Source organism: Peromyscus californicus, unplaced genomic scaffold (genome assembly GCF_007827085.1).
Source record: "Peromyscus californicus insignis strain IS unplaced genomic scaffold, ASM782708v3 Scaffold_10__1_contigs__length_136768540, whole genome shotgun sequence".
NCBI classification, from domain to species: Eukaryota; Metazoa; Chordata; class Mammalia; order Rodentia; family Cricetidae; genus Peromyscus; species Peromyscus californicus.
This window is the reverse complement of record NW_026294391.1, coordinates 115,773,042-115,793,762: the sequence shown is the minus strand read 5'-3', so window position 1 is coordinate 115,793,762 and position 20,721 is coordinate 115,773,042. Positions and strand designations below refer to the sequence as shown.

The 20,721-nt window shown below is 50.3% G+C and overlaps 2 protein-coding genes across 4 annotated transcripts in view; one reads left to right on the top strand and one right to left on the bottom strand.

Moving 5' to 3' along the window:
- Smim10l2b (small integral membrane protein 10 like 2B) overlaps nt 1–10,962 on the top strand; it is a 34,116-nt gene extending 23,154 nt beyond the window's left edge. The window contains exon 6 of one of the 3 annotated variants that reach the window (XR_008218601.1): nt 10,120–10,962. The gene's annotated coding sequence lies outside the window, so the exon portion shown is untranslated. The remainder of the gene's footprint in view (nt 1–10,119) is intronic. The other 2 variants (XR_008218590.1, XR_008218597.1) reach the window with 2 other exon arrangements.
- LOC128111353 (cancer/testis antigen 55-like) lies at nt 10,141–18,391 on the bottom strand. The gene is made up of 4 exons (XM_052739698.1): nt 15,877–18,391; nt 14,038–14,179; nt 11,097–11,218; nt 10,141–10,347 (listed from the first exon to the last, which is right to left on the bottom strand). The coding sequence occupies exons 1-4, from the start codon at nt 16,087–16,089 to the stop codon at nt 10,141–10,143; spliced, it is 684 nt and encodes a 227-aa protein (XP_052595658.1). The 5' UTR covers nt 16,090–18,391.
- Nucleotides 18,392–20,721: the final 2,330 nt, after the last annotated feature.

Below are 20,721 nucleotides of genomic sequence, written 5' to 3'. Positions count from 1 at the left end.
GAAGGAGGATGTCAGTATCAGGGCATGGGTTGGAGGCTCCCCCAAGTGCCTAGGGGGAGCTCAAGAGACTCACTCCATAGTCGGGAGCTAGGGAGGGGCACAAAGACTGGCTGGGAGGAGCAGAGACTCGGGTTAGGGTAGCAGCAGGCTGCAGGAGATCCTGAGGTGTATGGGGATATGAGAAGACTTAGGACAGCAGGAGGATTGAATGCCAGGGGTTTGAGGATGGGTCTGAACGATCTGGCGGAGGATAGAAGGATGTGGGAGGACAGAAGGACAATGATGTCATGTCTAGAAAGGTGGCAAAGGTTAATAGGGGAGGATGGAGGTGTGGGCGGGATGTGTCTGGAAGATTGGCAATCTTGGGGCTGGGGTCAGGAGGCTCAATAGTGGGTCACAGTCTGGCCCTTGTGAGAAGGCTTGGACCAAGGGAAAGAAGTTCCCTGAAAGAGTAGAATATTGAGGGCCGGAAGAGTTCCCAGGGTGTGTAGGGTTCTGGAGGTGAGGTTAGGATGACCCAGTGGAGGCTTAGAAGATGGAGAGCAGAAGGCTAAAGAGGTCAAGTTGCTAAGGGTAGGGTAGCCGGCTGGGGAGTGGCAAAAATCTGAGGTGAAATGTCAGGCTGAGGTTCAAGAGAACGAATGACAGGGGAGGAGGGCGGAAGGCCCAGAACTGGTGACTAGGAGTCTGAGACAAGGCAGAAGTCTAGGTATCAGGGCCCCGTAGGGAGACCGGAAAGGAGGACAGAAGTCCTAGGGGAATGGCGGGAAGTAGGGGAATGATTCCGAAACTGTTCTAGGACACAGTGCTCTTAAGGAGCATAAGGCAGTCACACAGAGGCCAAAAGACTGGGGAGTAAGACAGAAGGTCAGGGGGGACCCCAGGACAGGGGGAAGAAGAAAATGCCAGTGTATGAGTAGGCGAGTGGAGGCCCTGTAGAGGAGATGGCATGCTGGGCAGCAGCTAACAAGAGGATCAAGAGGAAGAGAGGGCTGAAGGCTAGGAGTGATGCAGTGTTTGACCAGGAAACGAGTCTGAGGGGAAGGTGGGCTTAGATGCTCCAGGGATGTTAGGCACTGAGCTGATGTAGGAAAGAATGGGAATAAGGGCTGAAGAGAAGGGTCCTACCACCAGCCCCGGGGAGAGTGAGAAGCTGGGGAGGAGGACAGGGAGCCTGAGCAGAGGCCAAGAGGCTCTTAGCGAGATGGGAGAAGGCTCTGATGGACGGTAGAATGGCAGGAGGGACGGAATGGAGGCTAGGGAGAAGGACAGGTGGGTGTGGAGGTAAGCAAGAGGCACTGTGGGAGGGAAGGAGGGTGAGAAGAATTCAGGGTGTGACAGGAGGCTGAGGAGATCAGGATGAACTGTGGAAGAGAAGACAGGTTTGAAGGAGGGCAGAAGGCTCAGAGAAAAGTGGGAGCCCGCTGGAGGAAAACGGGCTTTAGTATAGGGCCACAAGTTCAGATAATGGGGAGAGTCTGAGGCTAGACGTCTGTCTCAGCACTCAGGACAACTGTCTGCTCCTCCATAGGCTGGAAATTGGAGTTTGAAGTACCCGCATCACCTCACAACAATCTACAACTCTAGTCCTAGAGGATCCGATGTTCTTTCTGACCTATCTAGGATCAGTAGTGCACTTGCCAAAGGCCACACACAGGCCAAAGGCCAGACAGCCACTTACAGAAAGCTGTAATGATTTTTAAGAGTGGACAATTTTTACCAATAGAGAAGATTATAGATTGTGCATATGATGGTTGGAGAACTGAGTACTGGAAAGAGGCTCTGATGAGGGTGGGATCCTAAATAGGGTTTCGAGGAGGATCTGAGGAAGGTGGGAGTCTGGAGGAGAGCGGAGGAAGTCAGGGGAAGCTTGAGATGCAATGTGAGGGTAATGAGTCAGAGAGGGGGATCAAGGGAATGGGTAGGCTAAGACCAGGTGATTTGGAGTGTTGTAGAAGGATGTTAGGAGTCAGAGAGAAAGGCAAGACACATGCTGCAGAGAGTTTTATTAATCAGAATAGAGACTAGACTGGGTTGGCCAAGAAGATGGACAAAGCAGAACTCAGGTTTTCAGGATCAGAGCATGAATTGGAGGCTCAGGGGTGGGCATAGTTATCTGTGGAGGAGGGCAAGGTGTCCGTTGGTAGATCCAGAGGTGGTAGAAGGACACCAAGTCTTGGCAAGAAGACAAGAGTCTCAGGGTGAGGGGAAGGGGTTCCAGTAGGTCCCAAGAGCCATAGGGTCATGACTAGACTATGTGGAGGATGTCAGGAGTGTTCCAGACTGGGTATGAGGGATGAGTGCTCCTGAGGAGGGTAGGAGGCTCTGGGAAAGCAGAAGGATGGTGAGGAGGAGGAAGACAGGGAAATGCAGAGGCCTGGGGAACAGGTCAGGAGGATGATGGGAAGGAGGGCAGGATGGACAGGGAGTTGGGAGATGTCATGAGGAGGGGTGGGCAGGAGGTTGGAAGTGATGGCAGAAGTCCAGGAGATTAGAAACGCTGGATCTAGGAGAATGACGCTCTAGAGGAAAGGAGTTTCAGCAGATAAGAAGGCTGGGATGAAGTTCTTGGAGATAAGGACACTGGGTTCCAGAAGCAGTTTCGGAGTGTATAGAAATGTGTACTACTAGGGCTGGAGAGATGGCACACAGGTTAAGAGCACAGGCTGCTCTTCCAGAGGTCCTGAGTTCAATTCCCAGCAATCTCATGGTGGATCACGACCATCCATAATGAGACCTGGTGCTCTCTTCTGGCCTCCAAGCATACATGCAGTCACAACACTGTATATGTGATAAACAGAAATGTACTACTGGGCCAAGAAAATACCCTGGAGGCTTTAGAATGGAGGGCAGAAAGAAGGAGAGGATATCAGTTGGTAAAGGGCAGGGTATCTGGCTGAGTAAAGGCGAGTATTTGTGGTAAAATGTCAGAGTGTCAGGGTTAAGAGAAGATGCCTGGGGAGAAGGGCGGGAAGCTTAGCACCGGGTTGGAGGCTGCAGTGAGGCAGAAATCTAAGTATCATGGCTGGGAAGGGTGACCGCAAAGAAGGGAAGAAGTCTGGGGAGAACAGCAGGACTCTGCTCTGGAGGACAGAGGCCCAGGGGGTGCCTAGGAGTCCAGGGGAAGACGGCTATTGAGAAGGAGGGGAGCAGGCTAGGATGACAGTGGCCGGGCTGGCATAGGTCCCTGCAGTGGAGGACAAGTGTTTGGGGTCTTAGGCATCTGTGTCAAAGAGCAGGTTATTGACAGGAAATGCAGTGACTATCCAAGGGTACAGTGGCGCTAAAGAGGACAGGACACTCACCAGGAGCACAGAAGACTGGGAAGTACAGCAGGAAGTTCAGAGAGACTTGAGGCTAGGAGGGCAGAAGGGCAGGGACTATGGAGAAGAAAAGATTAGGGAACAGCTGGGGTGGGGCAGAATGAAGGACAAGAGGGCCGCATGCTTGGCAGGACGGCAGGAGTCTGGGACTGCGGGAGAGAGGAGGTCAAGCGGATGAAAGTGACTAACACCAGGGGAATTCTGGTGTTGTACAAAGAGGTTAGGAATCTGAGAGGAAGGCCAAATGCGTGCTGTAGAGAGGATCGTGAACCAGTGACGGTGGGCACTGTGGGTTGAGCAAGAAGGATGAAAATAAGGGACAGAGATAAGGGTCCCTGCATGCAGGAAGAGTCGAAACACGGGATGGTCAGGAAGCCTGGGAAGGGGCCAGTATGCTCTCCCCCCCCCCCCCAGGGAGGGGAGTGGCTCATATGTGTAGTAAAGTGGCTGGAAGCGACAGACAGCTAGACAGGAGGACAGGGCGATCTGCAGGCGATCAGGAGGCAATGTGTGAGGGAAGGAGAGTGAGGATGGAGGCGGGAGGATGAGGGGGATGATGGAAGGCCTGGGTCTGACTGGAGGCTGAGGGGATCAGGGTGAACAGTGGAGGATAAGACACAGGTCAGTGAGGGCACAAGGTTCATAGAAAAGTGTGAGCCTGCTATAGGAAAGTGGGCTGGAGAACAGAGACACACAAGTTCAGTTAGCCTAGGAGACTCTGGAGCTAGACATCTGTCCCCGAACTCAGGACAGCTGCCTGCTCCTTCACATGCCCGAAGTTTGATGCCACACATGCTCATGGGGTCCATAATGGTCTGCACCTCCATTCCCAAGACAATTCAAGCACCCTTCTGCCCTATTCTGGGACCAGACCTGCAGCTGATGCTTAGAACATACACATAGGCAAAACAGTTATTCATGGAAAATTTGTAGTGATTCTCAAGAGGGTTTTTTTTTAACCTGTTAGGGAAGTTTTAGCCTACATTTGCTATAGGTGGAGATCCAAGTACTAGGGGAGGTTCTGGTGAGGGTGGAATTCTAAATAGGGTTTAGAGGGGGATCTGCCAGAGCTAGGAGACTTGGAGAGAAGGGAGGAAGTCAAGGACAGCTTAGGAGCCAGTACTACAGCAATGAGCCTAGCTTAGGGTGGAGGGAAGGTGCCTGGGGTGGGGGGAATTCAGGCTCAGATCATGGATACGAGGCTCCTCACTGGGCAAAGATACCTGTGGAAGAGGGTAAGATGCCTGTAGTTAAGTCCAGAATCTGGAGGGGTGCAAAGTCTTCACAAGAGGGCAGAAGGCTCAGAGTGAAGGTAACAGACCTCAGGAGGTCTGAGTGATCATTAGGTGAGTAGACTGGGAATGCTATAGGAGTGTTGGAGGCTGGTTATGAGGGCCCAGTGCTGCTGAGGAGGATACGCAGCACTGGGGAGGCAGAAGGAGGGTAAATACAGAGTTCTACGAGGGAAGAGAATGAGGATGGGGAAAAAGCAGAATCCTGGGGAACAGGATAGGGAGGTGTGGGGAGGGGCAGAAGACACAGTGGAACTGCAGGACACTAAGGCAGAACTCAGGAGGCACTGAGCAGATATCACGGAGGGCCAGGAGTTTGGACGTGATGGCAGGAGGCTGGGAGGTTGGAAATGCTGGGAATGTGAGCACAGGATGCTAAGACAGGGCGGTTGGTTTAGGGCATACGAGGAGGAGGAGGGAAGGAAGTTTCTGGGGGAGATTAGGACTCTGGGGTCTCGAAGCAGTCCCGGAGGCTTAGGAATCTGGGTACAAGGCAGGGAGGATCCGGTTGAGACTAAGCAGGCATATGGAAGATGGAAAGAGGTCCGTTGACTGAAGACAATGTAGCTGACTAGGTGAAGGCCAACTTCTGGGTTGAAAGGTGGGAGGCTCGGGGCAAGAGAACAAATGACTGGAGAGGAGGAGAGAAGAAAAAGGACTTGGGTCAGAGGCTCGTGTAAGTTCAAAATCTAGGTATCAGGATGGTTAAGGGGGAACCATAAAGGAGGGGAGAAGTCTCCGGAGGATGGCAAGGCTCTGCTCAGGACAGGAGCCCAGAGTGTGCCTAGGAGTAGAGTAAGGCAGGATTTTGAGGGAGCTAGTACTAGGCTAAAGGATGTCCCTGCAGTGGAGGACAAGTGTCTAAGAGCTTAGCAGTCTGTGTGGAAGAGCAGGCTTTTGAGAGGAACTCCAAAGCCTGGGTACAATTTCAGAGCTCTTCCAGGGCACAGTGCTGCCCTTGAGGGCAGGACACTCAGCGGAGGGGGGGGGGCAAAAGGTAAGGCATGAGGCTCAGGATGAGATAGATGGGGAGGAGCACAGAGAGGGAAGAGGGCAGAGGCTATACAGCAGAAGAGAAGCCCATGGGAGAGTAGGCTAAGGGAAGGAAGGGGGCTACAGAGAAGGGCCACAGCGTGGTCAGTTTATCAGGACGGGGCAGCAACAGAGAGGAGGATCAGGGCGTTCAGAAAGAAGGTGGCCAGTGGAGTTCTCAAGTTTTGCCAGAGTCTAGGAGAAGGCAGGATTAGGGTTGCATTAGGGCAACAGGGCATCCTAGCAAGCTGGGGTGGGAGGAGTCAGATGCTTGGCTTCAGAGCTAGAAAGCTAAGCCCAGCCAGGTAGGCACAGGGCGTTGGGAAGTGATTTGATGACTGGTAGGACTGCAGGAGGGGCGAGAAGGCTAGGATGGAGGACAAGGACATGTGTAATTCAGCAGGAGGCATAAGGAAAGTCAAGGAGGTGGAGGATGTATGCGGGAGGCCGGGGAGGGAAGGAGGAAGTGAAGACATGGCTGAAATGAAGACCACTGAGAGGGAGGACCGAAGGCCCATGGGAAGGTAGGAGCCTGAGAGAAAAGAAAGCTTCAGAGTAGTGCCAAAACTTCTGACACTCAGCGGAAACCTGGGACCAGAAAACGGCCTCAGCAGTTAGGAAAACGTGTGTGCGCTACGGGACCCAGGTTCAATTCAATGCCCTCTTCAAAGTCCTGGGGAGCAGCCCTCATGCCTTCTTCTGGTCTCCCCTAGGGCCAGGCAAGCACTTTGTGTAAGGAGTCTATGCTCATTGCGTCATCAGCCTGCCACAGCATCCCAGCCTGAAAAGCAGACTTGCCCTGGCCGCACTCTCTCTCCCTATTCTCTGTCCTCTGCGAGGTCCGCGGTCCTCTCTCTCTGTCTCTGTCTCTGTCTCTGTCTCTGTCTCTGTCTCTGTCTCTGTCTCTGTCTCTGTCTCTGTCTCTCTCTCTGTCTCTCTCTCTCTCTCTCTCTCTCTCTCTCTCGCTCTCTCGCTCTCTCGCTCTCTCGCTCTCTCGCTCTCTCTCTCTCTCTCTCGCTCTCTCTCTCTCTCTCTCTCTCTCTCTCTCTCTCTCTCTCTCTCTCTCTCTCTCTCTCTCTCTCTCTCTCTCCCCTCCCTCCCTCCCCCCCCTCCTTCCTCCCAGTAAAGCTCTGAAAAGGCAGCCATGGCTCCTGATTCTTGTGCAGTGGCATCCAGCGCTCACTTCCGCCGCCGCGGACAATGCAATAGGCATGGCCAGCCAGGAGCGCCGCTATACCCCTTCACTTGGTTGTCAGAACGTTCACACAGGCCAAACTGCCTTTCACGTGGGGTGGAAAGTTCAGATAGAAGGGGACGTGATAAACAGAGCAAACGTGTGGATGAGGTAATGAGCTGGATGAGTAAGAAGCCTCCTGAGCATCTTGAGGGGGATCTGTACCTTGCGGAGGAAACAGGCCGCTCATGGGGAGCTTGCAAAACGCAGAAAGGACAACGTGTAGGAGAGGACTGGTGACTAAGGCAGCAGGCTCGGGACCGCGGGGAGACTAGGGCAGGGCAGAAGCCTGGAGACCAGGACAACGTGAAAACAAAGGAGACAGCGGGCTGGGGAGGGGAGCAAAGCAGGAGCTGTCACCAGAGTGGGGGATGGGCTGGCGAAGAGGGCGGGGCGACAACAGGAGACTCAGGAGGCTGTAGCAACCTGGACCCTGACCAGCTGGGAACTTTGGGTGGGGACCCTGCAAAGCCTCTACTTTACTCTCAAGATGGGGGGAACATAAAGTACTGAAGGAAACTCACTTGGAGCATGGGATACTAGAGGGTGGAGGAGGGTGGGAAAGAGGCTCACTGGGAAGGTTAGAGGTGGTGTGGAGGGCAGGAAGTTTCAGGAAGCTTTGGAAAGCCTAAGGAGGAATGCCAGAGTATAGGTTAGGAGGCTGGTGGTATCAAGAGGCTGAGAGGGAACACAGAAGGCTGGAGAAGAGGCAGGGAGTCTGGGAGGGAAAATTTCAGTAAAGGCTCAGTTGAAGGGCAAATCTGTTGTGAGAACTAGGTGTGGGGCTGCAGGCTGTGGGAGCAGGCAGGCCTACTGTTTGGCTAGATAGGCCCTCAGGAGGTTCGGGCATTCTTGATATAATGGGAGGACACATGCCTAGGTGGGACAGCTGGAGGCTGAGAATGACAGAATTCTGGGAAAGGCAGAGGGCTCTGAGGTGGTGGTCACAAGGTTCAAGGGGGATGTTAGGAGACTAGTGAACAGGGGGAGTCTGTAGAGGACCACAGGATCTAGACTAGAAAGTTAGAAGGCTGAGGGTGAAGGCTGGGGGCTCCAGAAAGTGAGGGCCTTTGGGGAGAGGACAGGAGGATTAGCATGAGCCCAGAGAGACAAAGGTGCACAGGAAGTGAAAGGCCAGAGGGGTGAGGGGGGGCACAAAGATGAGTCTCAGAGTGCTTGGGTGGAGGAGCCTGGGAAGGAAGGGAGCTGGGAGCCTTGTGCTGGGTACAGCTGACAGATAGAAGTTTTCTGTAAAAAGCCAGTGTCTGGCAGAGGGCAGAGGACTCCGGGAGTACAGGAGCCTGTGGAGGAGGCCGGAAGTTGACTCAGGAGAGCAGAAGCCTCTGGGTATGATGTGAGCATGAGAGAGTAAGAGTACAGCTGATCTCAGAGGAAGACAGGAGTCTCAAACTAATGGTGCCTGCCTGGGGGAGGAAAGAAAGTTGGAGAGAGGTAAAGAGGGTCATGGGGATCAGTGCGGGAGGTAGTCAGGTTTATATGGGAGGGCAGGAGGCCAAAGGAGGAATGGAAGCTGGCTTCAGGAGAGGTGTTTGAGCTAGATGTTAGGAGTCTGAGGATTATGAATGCTGTTCAAGGAAGGGTAAGAAAGTAGGGAGCTGGGAATCAGTCTGGGGAGACTCTAGGAGGGTGTTTATCATGAAAGTAGGCACTGGGGTTTGGAGAAGATAGGGCAGGGTATAAGGCTCAGGAGGAGTGCAAGACCCTGGGAGAGGCGCCAGAGTTAAAGGGACAGGAAGGGGCTTGGGAGCAGGTTCAGGGTGAGTGTAGGAGGCTTCAGGACGTTTAGGTGTGTGGAGAGGATTGTAGGCTTAGGAGGAATGCAGGCTTTACATGGGGGAGGCCAGGAGACTCATAGGATGGGGCTCCGCTGGAAGGTAGAAGGATTTAAGGGAGAGCAGGAAGCTGGGAGAAGTTGTCAGAAGACTTTGAAAGTTAGGCTGTCAAGGGAGGGCCAGAGTGCAGGCTAGGTGGGCAGGGCAGGGCGGGGCAGGGGGGGGTAAGATCACCTAGGAGACTAGGTGATGACAACAGGAGTGACAAGGGGGACATTGGCTGGAGAACAGCAGGGCAGTAGGGTGCCAAGTAGGGCAGGAAGTTCAGGGAATGATGCTGTAGACAGGGTTAGGAAGTCACATAGGAGGGCAAGGAGTCAAGAGGAGGATAGGCTCCTGGGGAACACAGCTGGAGGATGCGGAAGAAGCCAGGAGCCTGGGGGTGAAGGTTGAAGACTGGGTGGATAGAAGAATGGGTGTCATGAGTGAGAAAGGCCAGAGGCCCTGCGGAAGCCAGTGAAGAAATGGATGCGATAAGAGGACCCATCATTTCCCAAATAGGAGGCGTCCTGGGGCACTCAGAGTTCCGTCCAGCCTGGATGTAGGGGTTCAGGTGACACTCATTGGTTGTCACCAAGAGCTCCCTAGGGGTCAGAGCACCTTGAGAAGAACAGAAGTCCCAGCAGCCCTGGTGGTGTGTCGTTGGTGCCATCTGCCAGCAGTAGCATACACCTGAGTCCCTGAGCTCCACTATCTCAGTCCTAATCATCCCACCAGGTCCCTGATGTCCTACCCACTGGGCAGGATCGCAGGGTCCCAGAAAGCTAGGGGCCAGACCGGTATTTTTGTGTGAAGAGACAACTATGTGCTAATGGGATGCTGAACAATTCTATTCCTGGGGACTGGATGGTCAGTTAACCATGGGTAAACACTACTGCTGCTCTTACCATTCATTAATTAAAATGAATAATGCGAACTCTGTCCTTCTGAACTTCCATTGGAGAGTTTGCTATGATTAGAACACTTCGAGTCTAGCATGGGAAGACGGCCACAGGCAAACAATAAATGTAACCAACTGAGTAGGTGTAGGAGGTGAAAAATACTCTGGGCAAATGACCAACACACCCCACGAGGAGACTCCAAATTAAACCCATGCAGCATCTGGCCGTGGTGCTTCCAGTCAAATGCTTTGCCCTACATGTTAGTTACTGGACAAACCAGCCCCACTGGCAGCGGACGGTCCACTGCTGGCCTCAGAAGTGGGGACTTCAGCTCAGGTCATAAGCTGATATTGCTGCCAGCAAGAGGCAGCTTGAGCATGTGTTCCAAGGGATAAAGCCCCTGCCCACAGTGAGCGCATGCTCCCTGGAGATAGATCTAAGCAGTAGAGAGGCCATAACAAAACATAAGCGTGTGTATTAACTGAGGCCCTCCACTTCTTGTAGGAGTAACTGGAAGAGGGATTCTCAGGACCCTAGCCTGTACAGCTTGTCCACTGGCGTCATGGAGACTGCTCTCCAGTTGTAGTTGGGCCGGATGCTCTGCACTACCACCACGTTGACAACATGGCCTACAAGAGGGGTGTAGCCCACGGGGCACTTCAGTGAGTGGAAGGTGAAAAAGATGGTGTGATTCAGCACTCCTTGTCGTTTGTGGATACTAGTCACGCAGACCTGTCAAGAGAAAGCGTGGCAGTGAGTGTGGGAAAACTGGGTCCCTGGACAGCCTCTGTCCCTCCACACTCTAGCTCCAAACACTTGTTGACCCACTGTGTCGCTGTGTCCTGTCCTACCTGCTACACTGCCAACACTGGGGTGTGTGTCACCCACTTCCTTCCCCGACTCCAACCTCACACCAATTAAAGAGGAGACTCTTCTGGTGGTCTGTCCTGCTGGTGAGAGACCATGTCCTAAATATTAGTCATCAGTGGCCATTAGCCCCTGTGGTTAATGTGGACAGATCAAGGATTGACTGAAAAGGAAAAACAGCAGGAAATGGACTATTACACCCCCCCCCCCACCACGGCACTCTTCAAGCACATGACGTCATCTGTACCTTGTTGGAGACTCATTTCAGGCTAGCTGAACCACAGCCACAGCCCCAGTCCCAGCCCCAGCCCCACTTTGCATTCCAACTTTTCCAGCAATGTTCTCTGGACTGCTCATCTTTCTTCCTGTTGTGTTTAGAATGTTCCACATGACAGTTCTCGTGGTAAGCCCTGTGACTCAGAATTGAAGGATGTGTATATATGTTCTCTGTTACCTTTAGCTACTTCTTTACAAAGTCCTACCATTTAAATAAATGGGCCAAGGAGATAATTCTTCCATATGTTCCTATTTCCCAGCACACCCGACAGACAGCTAGTCCCAAATACCACCAAAGGAGGCTTTGAAATAAGCCAACAATATCGAAAAGCAGTTACCTCTTGCAGGCGCCTACACTTCGTGGCCTTCAATGAGTGTATTGTGATCTTTGATGATTCTTGCTCCAAAGAATACTCAATATCTAACCAATCCCCTTCATAAGGCATAAAACCTAAGATAGCTAAAAGAAAATCGAGTTGAAAATTCTACCATCTAGCTCCAGTCTCATCTTTCGAAGGCTCTGGATAAAAGCAATTACATTTTAACTTTGGTCAAGTAAAATTTCACTGGTTACATTGACTTGTAATACCATGATAAAGTGAGTATTAGGTGTAAAGTGCAGACAGCTTATAAATCTTGCAGCCAGAATGGAAATTGATAATTCTTTTGGGTTTGTTTGATTGGTTGGATTTTTGAGACAGGGCTTCTCTGCTGTCCTGGAACTCCCTTTGTAGAGCAGGCTGACCTCGAACTCACAGATCTACCTGCCTCTGCCTCCCGACTGCTGGGATTAAAGGCATTTGCCACCACTGCTAGGCTCAGAAACTGGTAAGTGTTAGACATTGGTTTTGCCCATCCCCTTAGCCGAGTCAAGTGAGCAAATGGACAATGACATCACAACCCATTTCATTGGGCAGACTGGAGGATTTACTGCCGAATTGGTCACATTCAGAGTCCTCTTTTTGAGACAGAGTCTCGAGTATTCCAGACTGTCTTCAGACAAACTAATTCTCTCTCTCTTTCTCCCCTCTCTCTTTTCTCCCTCCCATTCTGTGTCTCCTCACTCCTCGTTTTCTCTCTCTCTATCCCGTGTCCCTCTCTCCCTCCCTCTCCTTCCCATTCTCTCTTCTGCTTTTCACTTTTCTCTGTCCCGTACTGTACCTCTCCCTCCCTCCCTCTCCTTGTACCTCTCCCTCCACCTCTTTCCCTCTTTGCTCTCCCTCCATCTCTCACCCTCCCTCTCTCTACTCCCTCTGTCCCTCTCCACTCCTACCACCCTCCTTCCTGCTTTCTTCCTCCTTATGTCTCTCCGTCTCTCTCTCTTGCCTTCCTCTCACCCACTCTGTGGCTTTCTGCCTCCACGTCTTTCCTCCCTCTCACTTCCTGTGTATTCCTCTCTTCCTCCATCAGTCCCTCTTCCTCTTCCTCCCCCTACATCCCTCTCCCTCCCTGTCTCTCCCTCTCTCCTTACCCATCTCTCCCTTTCTCTGTCCGTCTCTCTCCCCTGATCTCGCCCTCTGACCCTCCCCTCCAAGCCTCTCTGTCTCTCCCCCTGCCTCTGCTCTCTCTTCCTCTTTCACTTCTCTCTCCATCTCTCTCACCCCATCTGTCTCTTCCTCTCTCATTCCCTGTCTCCCCTTCTCTCTGCCTCTTTCTTTCCTATCCTTACTCTCATTCCTTCTATCTCCATCTCCCTCCCTCTCCCTCCCTTCCTGTCTCCCATTTCTCCCACTCTCCCTTTCTCTGTCTCCTCTATCCCTTTCTTGCCCCCTGCTCCCTTCCTCCTTCCCATACTCTCTCCCCTTCATTCTCTCTCCCTCCCTCCTCCTCACTGCCTCTCTCTCCCTCTCTCCCATGTCTCTCTTGCCCTCCCCTCCCCCATTATCTATCTCCTTCATTCTCTTTTGTTTTTTAAAGATTTATTTATTGATTATGTGTACAGAAGAGGGCACCAGATCTCATTAGAGATGGTTGTGAGCCACCATGTGGGTGCTGGGAATTGAACTCAGGACCTCTGGAAGAGCAGTTGGTGCTCTTAACCTCTGAGCCATCTCTCCAGGCCCTTCACTCTCTATTTTTCTCTCTCCTCCCTCTTTACTTCCCCATTTCTCTTTCCCTTTGTCTCTCTCCATCTCTGTCTCTCCCCCTCTCACTTTCCCTCTGTCCCTATCTCTCCCTTCTCTCTCTCCAGCTCTCCCCCCTATTCTCTTCCCCCCCCCCGTATCTCTCATTCCCTCCTCTTTTCCTCTGTCACTCTCTTCCTCTCCTTGGCTCACTCTCCCATCTCCTCTCTCTACACCCCTAAGCCTCTCCTCTCTTCTTCCCTCTCTGTCCTGCTCTCTCTTTGCCTTTCTGTCTCCCTCTCTCAGTCCCTCTCTCTACATGCCTCTCGCTATTTCCCTCCTCAAATCTTTTCCTTCCTCTCTCACTCCCTCTTTCTCTCCTATCTCATTTCTCTCCTCCTCTCTTGCTTTCTTCCCGCTCTCATTTTATCCCTCACGCTGTCTCTCTATCTCTCTACCTGTCTGCATATACACAGGGGTGCTAGGAACCAGAGTCAGGGTTTCTGCAGACAAGGGTGAGCTCTTAACCACCTGCTCCATCTTTCTGACCACAGCACATCTTAATATTTTGGAAAATACTTTCTCTGTGGCTCAGAAACACCTGTAACTCCAGGTCCAGGGGATCCGACACTCTCTTCTCTTCTCAACTCTGTAGGCAACTGTACTCATGTACACAGATGAAAACACATGCACACACACACACACACACACAATTTAAAAAACAGAAATGTTAAAAAATGTACAGATATGTGGCCGGGCGGTGGTGGCGCACGCCTTTAATCCCAGCACTCGGGAGGCAGAGCCAGGTGGATCTCTGTGTGTTCGAGGCCACCCTGGGCTACCAAGCGAGTCCCAGGAAAGGTGCAAAGCTACACAGAGAAACCCTATCTCGAAAAACAAAAAAAAAATGTACAGATATGTATGCACTTGTAATAATTTTGCTATCAGAGTTAAATACCCACATGAATGAAAATTTTGTCCACATTTTACTCTCTGCATTCACCTAATGAATGATACCTAGTACCTAGTAAATGATAGTGTGATGTTTATGAACATTGCTGCTCAAAGCTGCATTACACTTTACTTTCAGTGCCCAAGACCCATCACAAATAACAAACAATCCCTGAGTGCGGCTGAGTGCACTGCAGCCAAACCAATGTCAGCACTAATCCCTCAAAGTGTTAAACGTGACACGTCTTTAACATATAAATCGAACCTTTAGAAATGCTGTCCAGATAGAAGTAGTATTCATCCGCTAGGCAGATATTATCTTCCCTCACTTGGGAAACACACATGGATACTTCATGGATCTTGGAGTAGGGTTCTCTAGGCCTGTCATCTTCGACTAAAACACATACCTACAAGACGGGGAAGCAGCAATAACAACATGATCAAAAAACAAACTGGAAGCGTGGATGGCTAAACCACTGCCTGTGGAAGGGCTGAGCTAGGAAAGGCCCTGAGGGAATCGAAGATTCCAGATTTAAGACATCCTCCTTTGTTGCAAACAGCTTGGCTCATTGGGAAGTCTTTCTCCACTGGGCTCTTTCCAGCTGTCATTATCAATTCCATGATTATTTCCCTCAAATTGGCTTTCTCGAGGAATGAAGTACCAGGAACTTGTCTATTCACTACCACCCTGTTAGTCTCTAGGTAGAAGATCCACTGCACCACAGACCTGTCTGTGCCCAGATGCCACACAACTTGATAGCCATAGTGCCCAATGATCCTACCAGAAACCTCAAGTCCAGGACCCATTATCACAATTCCCATTCCCTTAACACAACAGGGAAAGCAGAAAGATTCAGTTGTTTGTGAGGACCGTAGAGGCAGCCTTTCAATACATTAAAGGCACAAAGGTTTCTCCACTTTGTTGGAAGGGAAAACAGTGAGATATTCACCCTTCTTCTGTGTGTGTACATAGTTGACCCCAGTCTTGTTGAATGTTCAGATGTAAATAAACTCTGATAGGAAAAAGGACCGTAATACATGAGTGAGTTAGGTATTAGTGTAAGAGTCCCTGTGTATTCCTACTGAACACATGGGCAAGAAGAGCTGTACTTAACACTGATTGTCAAAAGGTCAAAAAGGTGGTGACGGGACAATGGGCCACGAAGCCTTCGTGTGTTCCTTTTCTTAAGAGTCCTAATTTGCTTGCTATGAAAACAGTAACAATGTGCCTGATTCATCAGTGGCTGTAAGAAAATAAAAATGGATGCATTCTCCTGAAGACTTCCACCAGCTCCCAAGAGAATTTTCAGGCTGCTTTTCCCTTCTAAGATTTGCAAGGCTTTGGATGTTCAGAGCCCTCCCTTGCAAGTACTGTGAAAGAGACGGTCTGGTGCTAGGAGATCAATTAGTGGGGCCAAGTTAGCAGGAAATTTCATCAAATCTCTTCTCTGTGCTATAGTTCATGACTCTCTAAACTTTACAACTCAGGGATCTCACAGCCCCAATGGGAGAAGCCAGTGGATTGTCAGTGTTACCTCAGTAAGTGTTTTCTGAAAGACAAACACACACAGCATTTGAGATAACACTTCCACTTTTGTGAGTGCATCCTTGAACACACATATTTTACCTGACAAAACACAGTTGCAAGATGCTGTTGTGTCTAATGCTTATCACTGTTGATCCTTCTGTTTGAACACTAGGACAACATAGGATTTTACAATGTAAAACATAGAACTCGGGGGTGGGTATGGTAGCATAGACATCATGCTCCACAGACTGAGGGTGCAGGATTCCAGGAGTACCTGGACACCTAGGCAGTAGAGTGACACACCCCCACCACCCCATACTTGTTCTCTCTCTCTCTCTCTCTCTCTCTCTCTCTCTCTCTCTCTCTCTCTCTCTCTGTCTCTCTCTCTCTTTCACATACACACAAAGAGAGAGAGAGAGAGAAGCAAAGAAGAGCCTGCAGCTACAGGGGACTTTGAATTTCATGACAGCCACTACTATATGGGCACTGGAGAGCTTAGTTTATATTAGATAAAGGGCAATAGCAAGGTTGAAGGCTCCATGGGAAAAGAGTCTTCCCAACCTATGCCAAGCTTACTTCGGTCGCTCTCAAGTCATATGATAGTGGATCTTCCTCCACAAATGCAAGGACTTTATCTCCAACTCGCAGACACAAAGGGCCGATCATAGCATCGATGCTGAAAAAGACACGGTCCTCTATGCAGCCATAGTGGTCCCCACAGCTTGTCACAGTACCCTTCACAATCTTGGTGTTGGGTTCCCCTGTGGATGTGGACAGGGCAGGTACCATGAATTAATCTCAGATTCAAAATCCCACTCCAAAGAATCCTCCCCCAAGATGACATGGTACACAAACACGTCCTTCTTCAAACAGAACGCTTCTAGTTTGAGGAGCCCATGTGCAAGGGGCTGGAAGCATGAGGAGGACCTCTGCAGGCAGAAAGTCCAGGTTCAAATCCTGGCTTTGCCATGCTCTACACAGGAGGACCCTGGTTAAGGCGTGAGTTGGAAACTAGATAGCCTTGGTTATAACCGCAGTGTTCTTCATTGATGGTCTGTCCCCAGTACTTTTCTTGTCCTCTTTGACCATGTTGTGCAATTATGTCTCCTGATTTCTGTTGTGCACAGTAACAGGTACAAACAGGTCAACCTCATACAACTGTGAGTGTCCTGTACACCTTAGAGTTCAAGGTCCATGAGTGGACATTCTTTCCAGGACCACAATTACTGTAAAGTGTTGTCTAATAAGTCACCACAGTGAGAAACAGCCCGTGGAGAGTTTAAGGACTCATCAGAGATAGGCCTGTGGGCACAAGTCTGTAAAGCCAGCTACTTGGGAGAATGACAGAGCAGAATCAAAGGTTCAAGGCCTTCCTAAGCTATAAATCAAGCCACAGCCCATCCTGGGCAACACAGTGCGACCTTGAGTCAGAATTGCAATGTGAGGCAAGGACCCAGTTGAAGTTCAGTTGCACAGTGACTTCCTATCATACAGAAGACCTTAGGCTCCAGCCCAGCCCTCCATCCAGACAATGCATGGAATGGATTGGGTTTCTTGAGGCCAAGGCTCACACCATGGCCCTAGACAGGCCCAGGGCTCATTCAATATGCAGCTAAGGTTGGCATCAAACTTCTGACCCTCCTGCCCTCACACCCAAAAGGCTGAAGGATGGGCATGGCAAGACTGGGGTTTCCCTTGAAGGATTGCTCATGAATATTGAGCACATGCTTTGCACGTAGAAACAGCAGACACAAGTTCCAATGACTTCAGAGCTTGGATGCCATTCACCTCAGCAAAGCTTCTTACATTGTCCTCGATTCCCACCCACGCACAGGTCTTCACCCATTCTGCTTGAGTGTACACTAAAAGTGAGATTCGAGTTGCAGAAACAAAGTGATCATCATTAAATCATGCCCCTGCTCTCCCCCACTTGGCAAAGAACTGGGACTGACTCCCTTCTTGCCTCAAATACAAGCCAGGATGGGAACCAAGGCTGAATGCGAATCCACGATCAAATGTGGGTGCTTTCCTGCTCCCAGAAGTAGAAGAAAGGCTCTCGGGGACCTTTTCTGTCCCAGCTGGTGTGAACTGGCCAAAATGCTTCTGGCACAGGTGCACCAAGAGGGTCTGGTACATGGTTCAATGTTCACCTAACTCACGGGTATCTGGGGACATCCTTTCAGTCAACAGCCACTGAGGACAGCTGCAGACCTCTACTGATCTTTTGCCCCCCTCTTCCCCCTCCCCGTGCTCACAACTGAGGAGAGCCTTTCTGAGGTGCCTCCTGCAGTGAAGTTTGGGCACCAAGGGTGCCCGAGGAGTACCTTCCAGATGTTCCCAGTTTCTTTCAACAGAATCAATCTTCCACTGCAAGAAGTAAGCTATGCTTTGGTACAGCCTGCTGATGATACCACAGTCGGGGCTTTCCCTGTAATAGCAGCATGAAGGCCTGGAACTTGTGACCCCCATGGTGTTATCTCCTGATTTTCTGCCTCATTCCTGGGAGATGGTACCAGATGGCTACTGGGGAGCCCTCAGGACTCCCAGGCTCATCCTACCACCTCAGCAGCTGGGCAGGATTTTGGTCCACAACCTCTCCAGAGAACCTGGGAACCAGCTGGCATTGTTCCACCCACCAACCAATGAGGGCCTGCATGTGCTCACAATGCCCCACTGGCCAATGGAAGGCACGGAAGGGGGAAACATGGATCCTTCTACTCATTATGCCCATACCATAGGACCATCATGGAAATGTACTGCCCTGTGAATGCTGGGTTGTTTGTTTGTTTGTTTTGTTGTTTTACTCTTTTGGGGGCCCGCCACCTACTCCCCAATAAATCACACATGGAAGGTTATTCATAATTATGAATGCCTGGCCTTAGTTTGGCTTGTTTCTTGCCAGCTTCCTTTTTCTATAAATCTTACGCTTACTCCGGGGTTTGCTGTGTAGCTGGGTGGCTGGTCCCTGATGTCCTCCTCCTTCTCTGGCTCCTAGATCGGCCCTCCCAGGATTCTCCTTCTATATATTCTCTCTGCCTGCTTGCCCTACCTATCCTTTTTAATACAGGCACAGTAATAGAGCTTCACAGAGTTAAACAAATGCAACACACACACACACACACACACACACACACACACACACAAAAAAAAAAAAAAAAAAAAAAAAACCACCTTAAAATAATGTTCTACTACACTGGGCTAGTCAAAAAATGGTTGGAAAGATATTATTGCAATATTTCCTGGGAAGACCAGAGCTCTGGCATAGGTGCTGTGGGAGACAGGTGTCCCTGGGTGCACAAACAAAATCCAATGTGCACTCAGCACGAAGACGGGCCGATAAGTGGTTGGATGGTACTGAACAGGGTCTGTGGTGGTGGCAGCAGTAGTGGTGGGGTTCATGTGACTAAGCGACAGTTTGGCAAGTTAGTGTTCTTGAAGGGGTGTGGCTCCAGGAAGAAATTCACTTAGAAGTCTTGTAGGGTGCCTGGGACATAGGTCCTGTGAGTAGGTCACATCTGAGCCATGTTCAACATTGGTCATTTAAGCTGGAGCTCCTATGATGGCGAGCAGTCCTGCGTTATCATAGAACCCCCTAATTCTCATTGCTACCACCCATTCACTGTTAGCCTTAGTATGCAAGAAACCTGATGTGCAGTTTACCTTACCTCATTTGGTTACCAAGTCCCTGGGGGCCACAGACTCAGCTAAACTTCGAATTAGTGAAAAAAATAGGCAATTGTCTTTGCCCTGTGGCTTAATTTTCTTGTAGCCTGAGGAAAGCCCACCTGATGCAAAGGGTGACAAAAAGAAGTAAAACACCCACAGTGGTAGGTCCTCAGAGGAAAGCCAACACATAAACACCCTTTGGGAATGAGGCTTTTTATACCAACAGCACTTCAAGGATGTGACCGAGTGTCATGGTGGAAAGGAGCGTGTTAAGCAGAAGAAAATACAAGAGTGAGAATAACATTATCCTTTACTTTAAAGGTAATATCCACTTATGGGTGAGTACATACCATGTTTGTCTTTCTGGGTCTGGGTTACCTGACTCAAGATGATTTTTTTCTAGTTCTGTGCATTTGCCTGAGAATTTCATGAGGTCATTGTTTTTAATTGCTGACTAATACTCCATTGTGTAAATGTATCACATTTTCTTTATCCATTCTTCTGTTGAGGGGCATCTAGGTTGTTCCATTTCTGACTATTAGGAATAAAGCTGCTATGAACATGGTTGAGTAAGTGTCCTTGTGGTATGATTGAGAATTCTTTGGGTATATCCCCAAGAGTGGTATAGCTGGGTCTTGAGGCAGATTGATTCCCAGTTTTCTGAGAAACTGCCACACTGACTTCCAAAGTGGCTGTAGGAAGTTTGCACTCCCACCAGCAAGGGAGGACTGTTCCACTTGCTCCACATCTTTGCCAGCATGAGCTGTCCCTTGTGTTTTTTACCTTAGCCATTTTGACAGGTGAAAGATGGAATCTCGGGGTCATTTTGATTTGCATTTCCTTGATGGCTAAGGATACTGAACATTTCTTTAAGTGATTCTCAGTCATTTGACATAAGTTGCAAAGCAAAGGATAATCATGCTACAATCCATAGACCCAGAGAAGCTAACTAACAAGAAAGACTCAAGAGGGGATACATGGATCTCCCTGGAGAGGCGAAAAAGAATAGATTTCCTAGGTGCCTGGGAACGTGTGTGTATGGGAACAGGAGGGATCAGGTGGGAGAGACAACTGGAACTGGGCTGGTCTTCAGGGGTGAGATAGAAACCTAGTGCAACGAAATGGAAACAAACTCCCAGGAATCTACTAGGGTTATCCTGGGGAAGAGTGTTAGGATCCTGTACATGTGAAGTTCGGGGGTCTTGCATCTTACATTATCAACACTAGCAATTACATACCCGTAGCATGGCCACACAATCCCTGTCTTAAAATGCCAGACATGGACCCCTACCCTCTCTCTCTGTGTTCTCTGTTCCCTCTCTGCCCTCTGCTCTGTTCTGCTCTGCTCACCCCACAGACCTGGATCCATCTTTCTTCCCCCTTTCCCTCCTAATAAAGCTCTAAAAAGCACCATCAGGTTCTGTCGTGACTGTGACCTTTCCATGTGGTAACCAGTGCAGCCAACAACACCACAAACAGAGAGTCCTAGGAATGTGGGATACGGAGTCTGAACCAACCACCTTCTGTAACCAGGAAAGGCTTCCAGTGGAGGGATGGGGACACTAACCCAGCCACAGAGCCTTTGACCTACACTCTGCCCTGCCTGCAAGATGTGCTGGGGTAAATGTGGGGCAGAACTTCTGGGAGCGGCCAACGTATGGTCCAACTTGAGACCCATGCCACATGAAGGAGCCTGCACCTGACGCTGCCTGGAGGACCAGGAACCAGAGGCAGGATAGCCCAGAGACCTAGGAT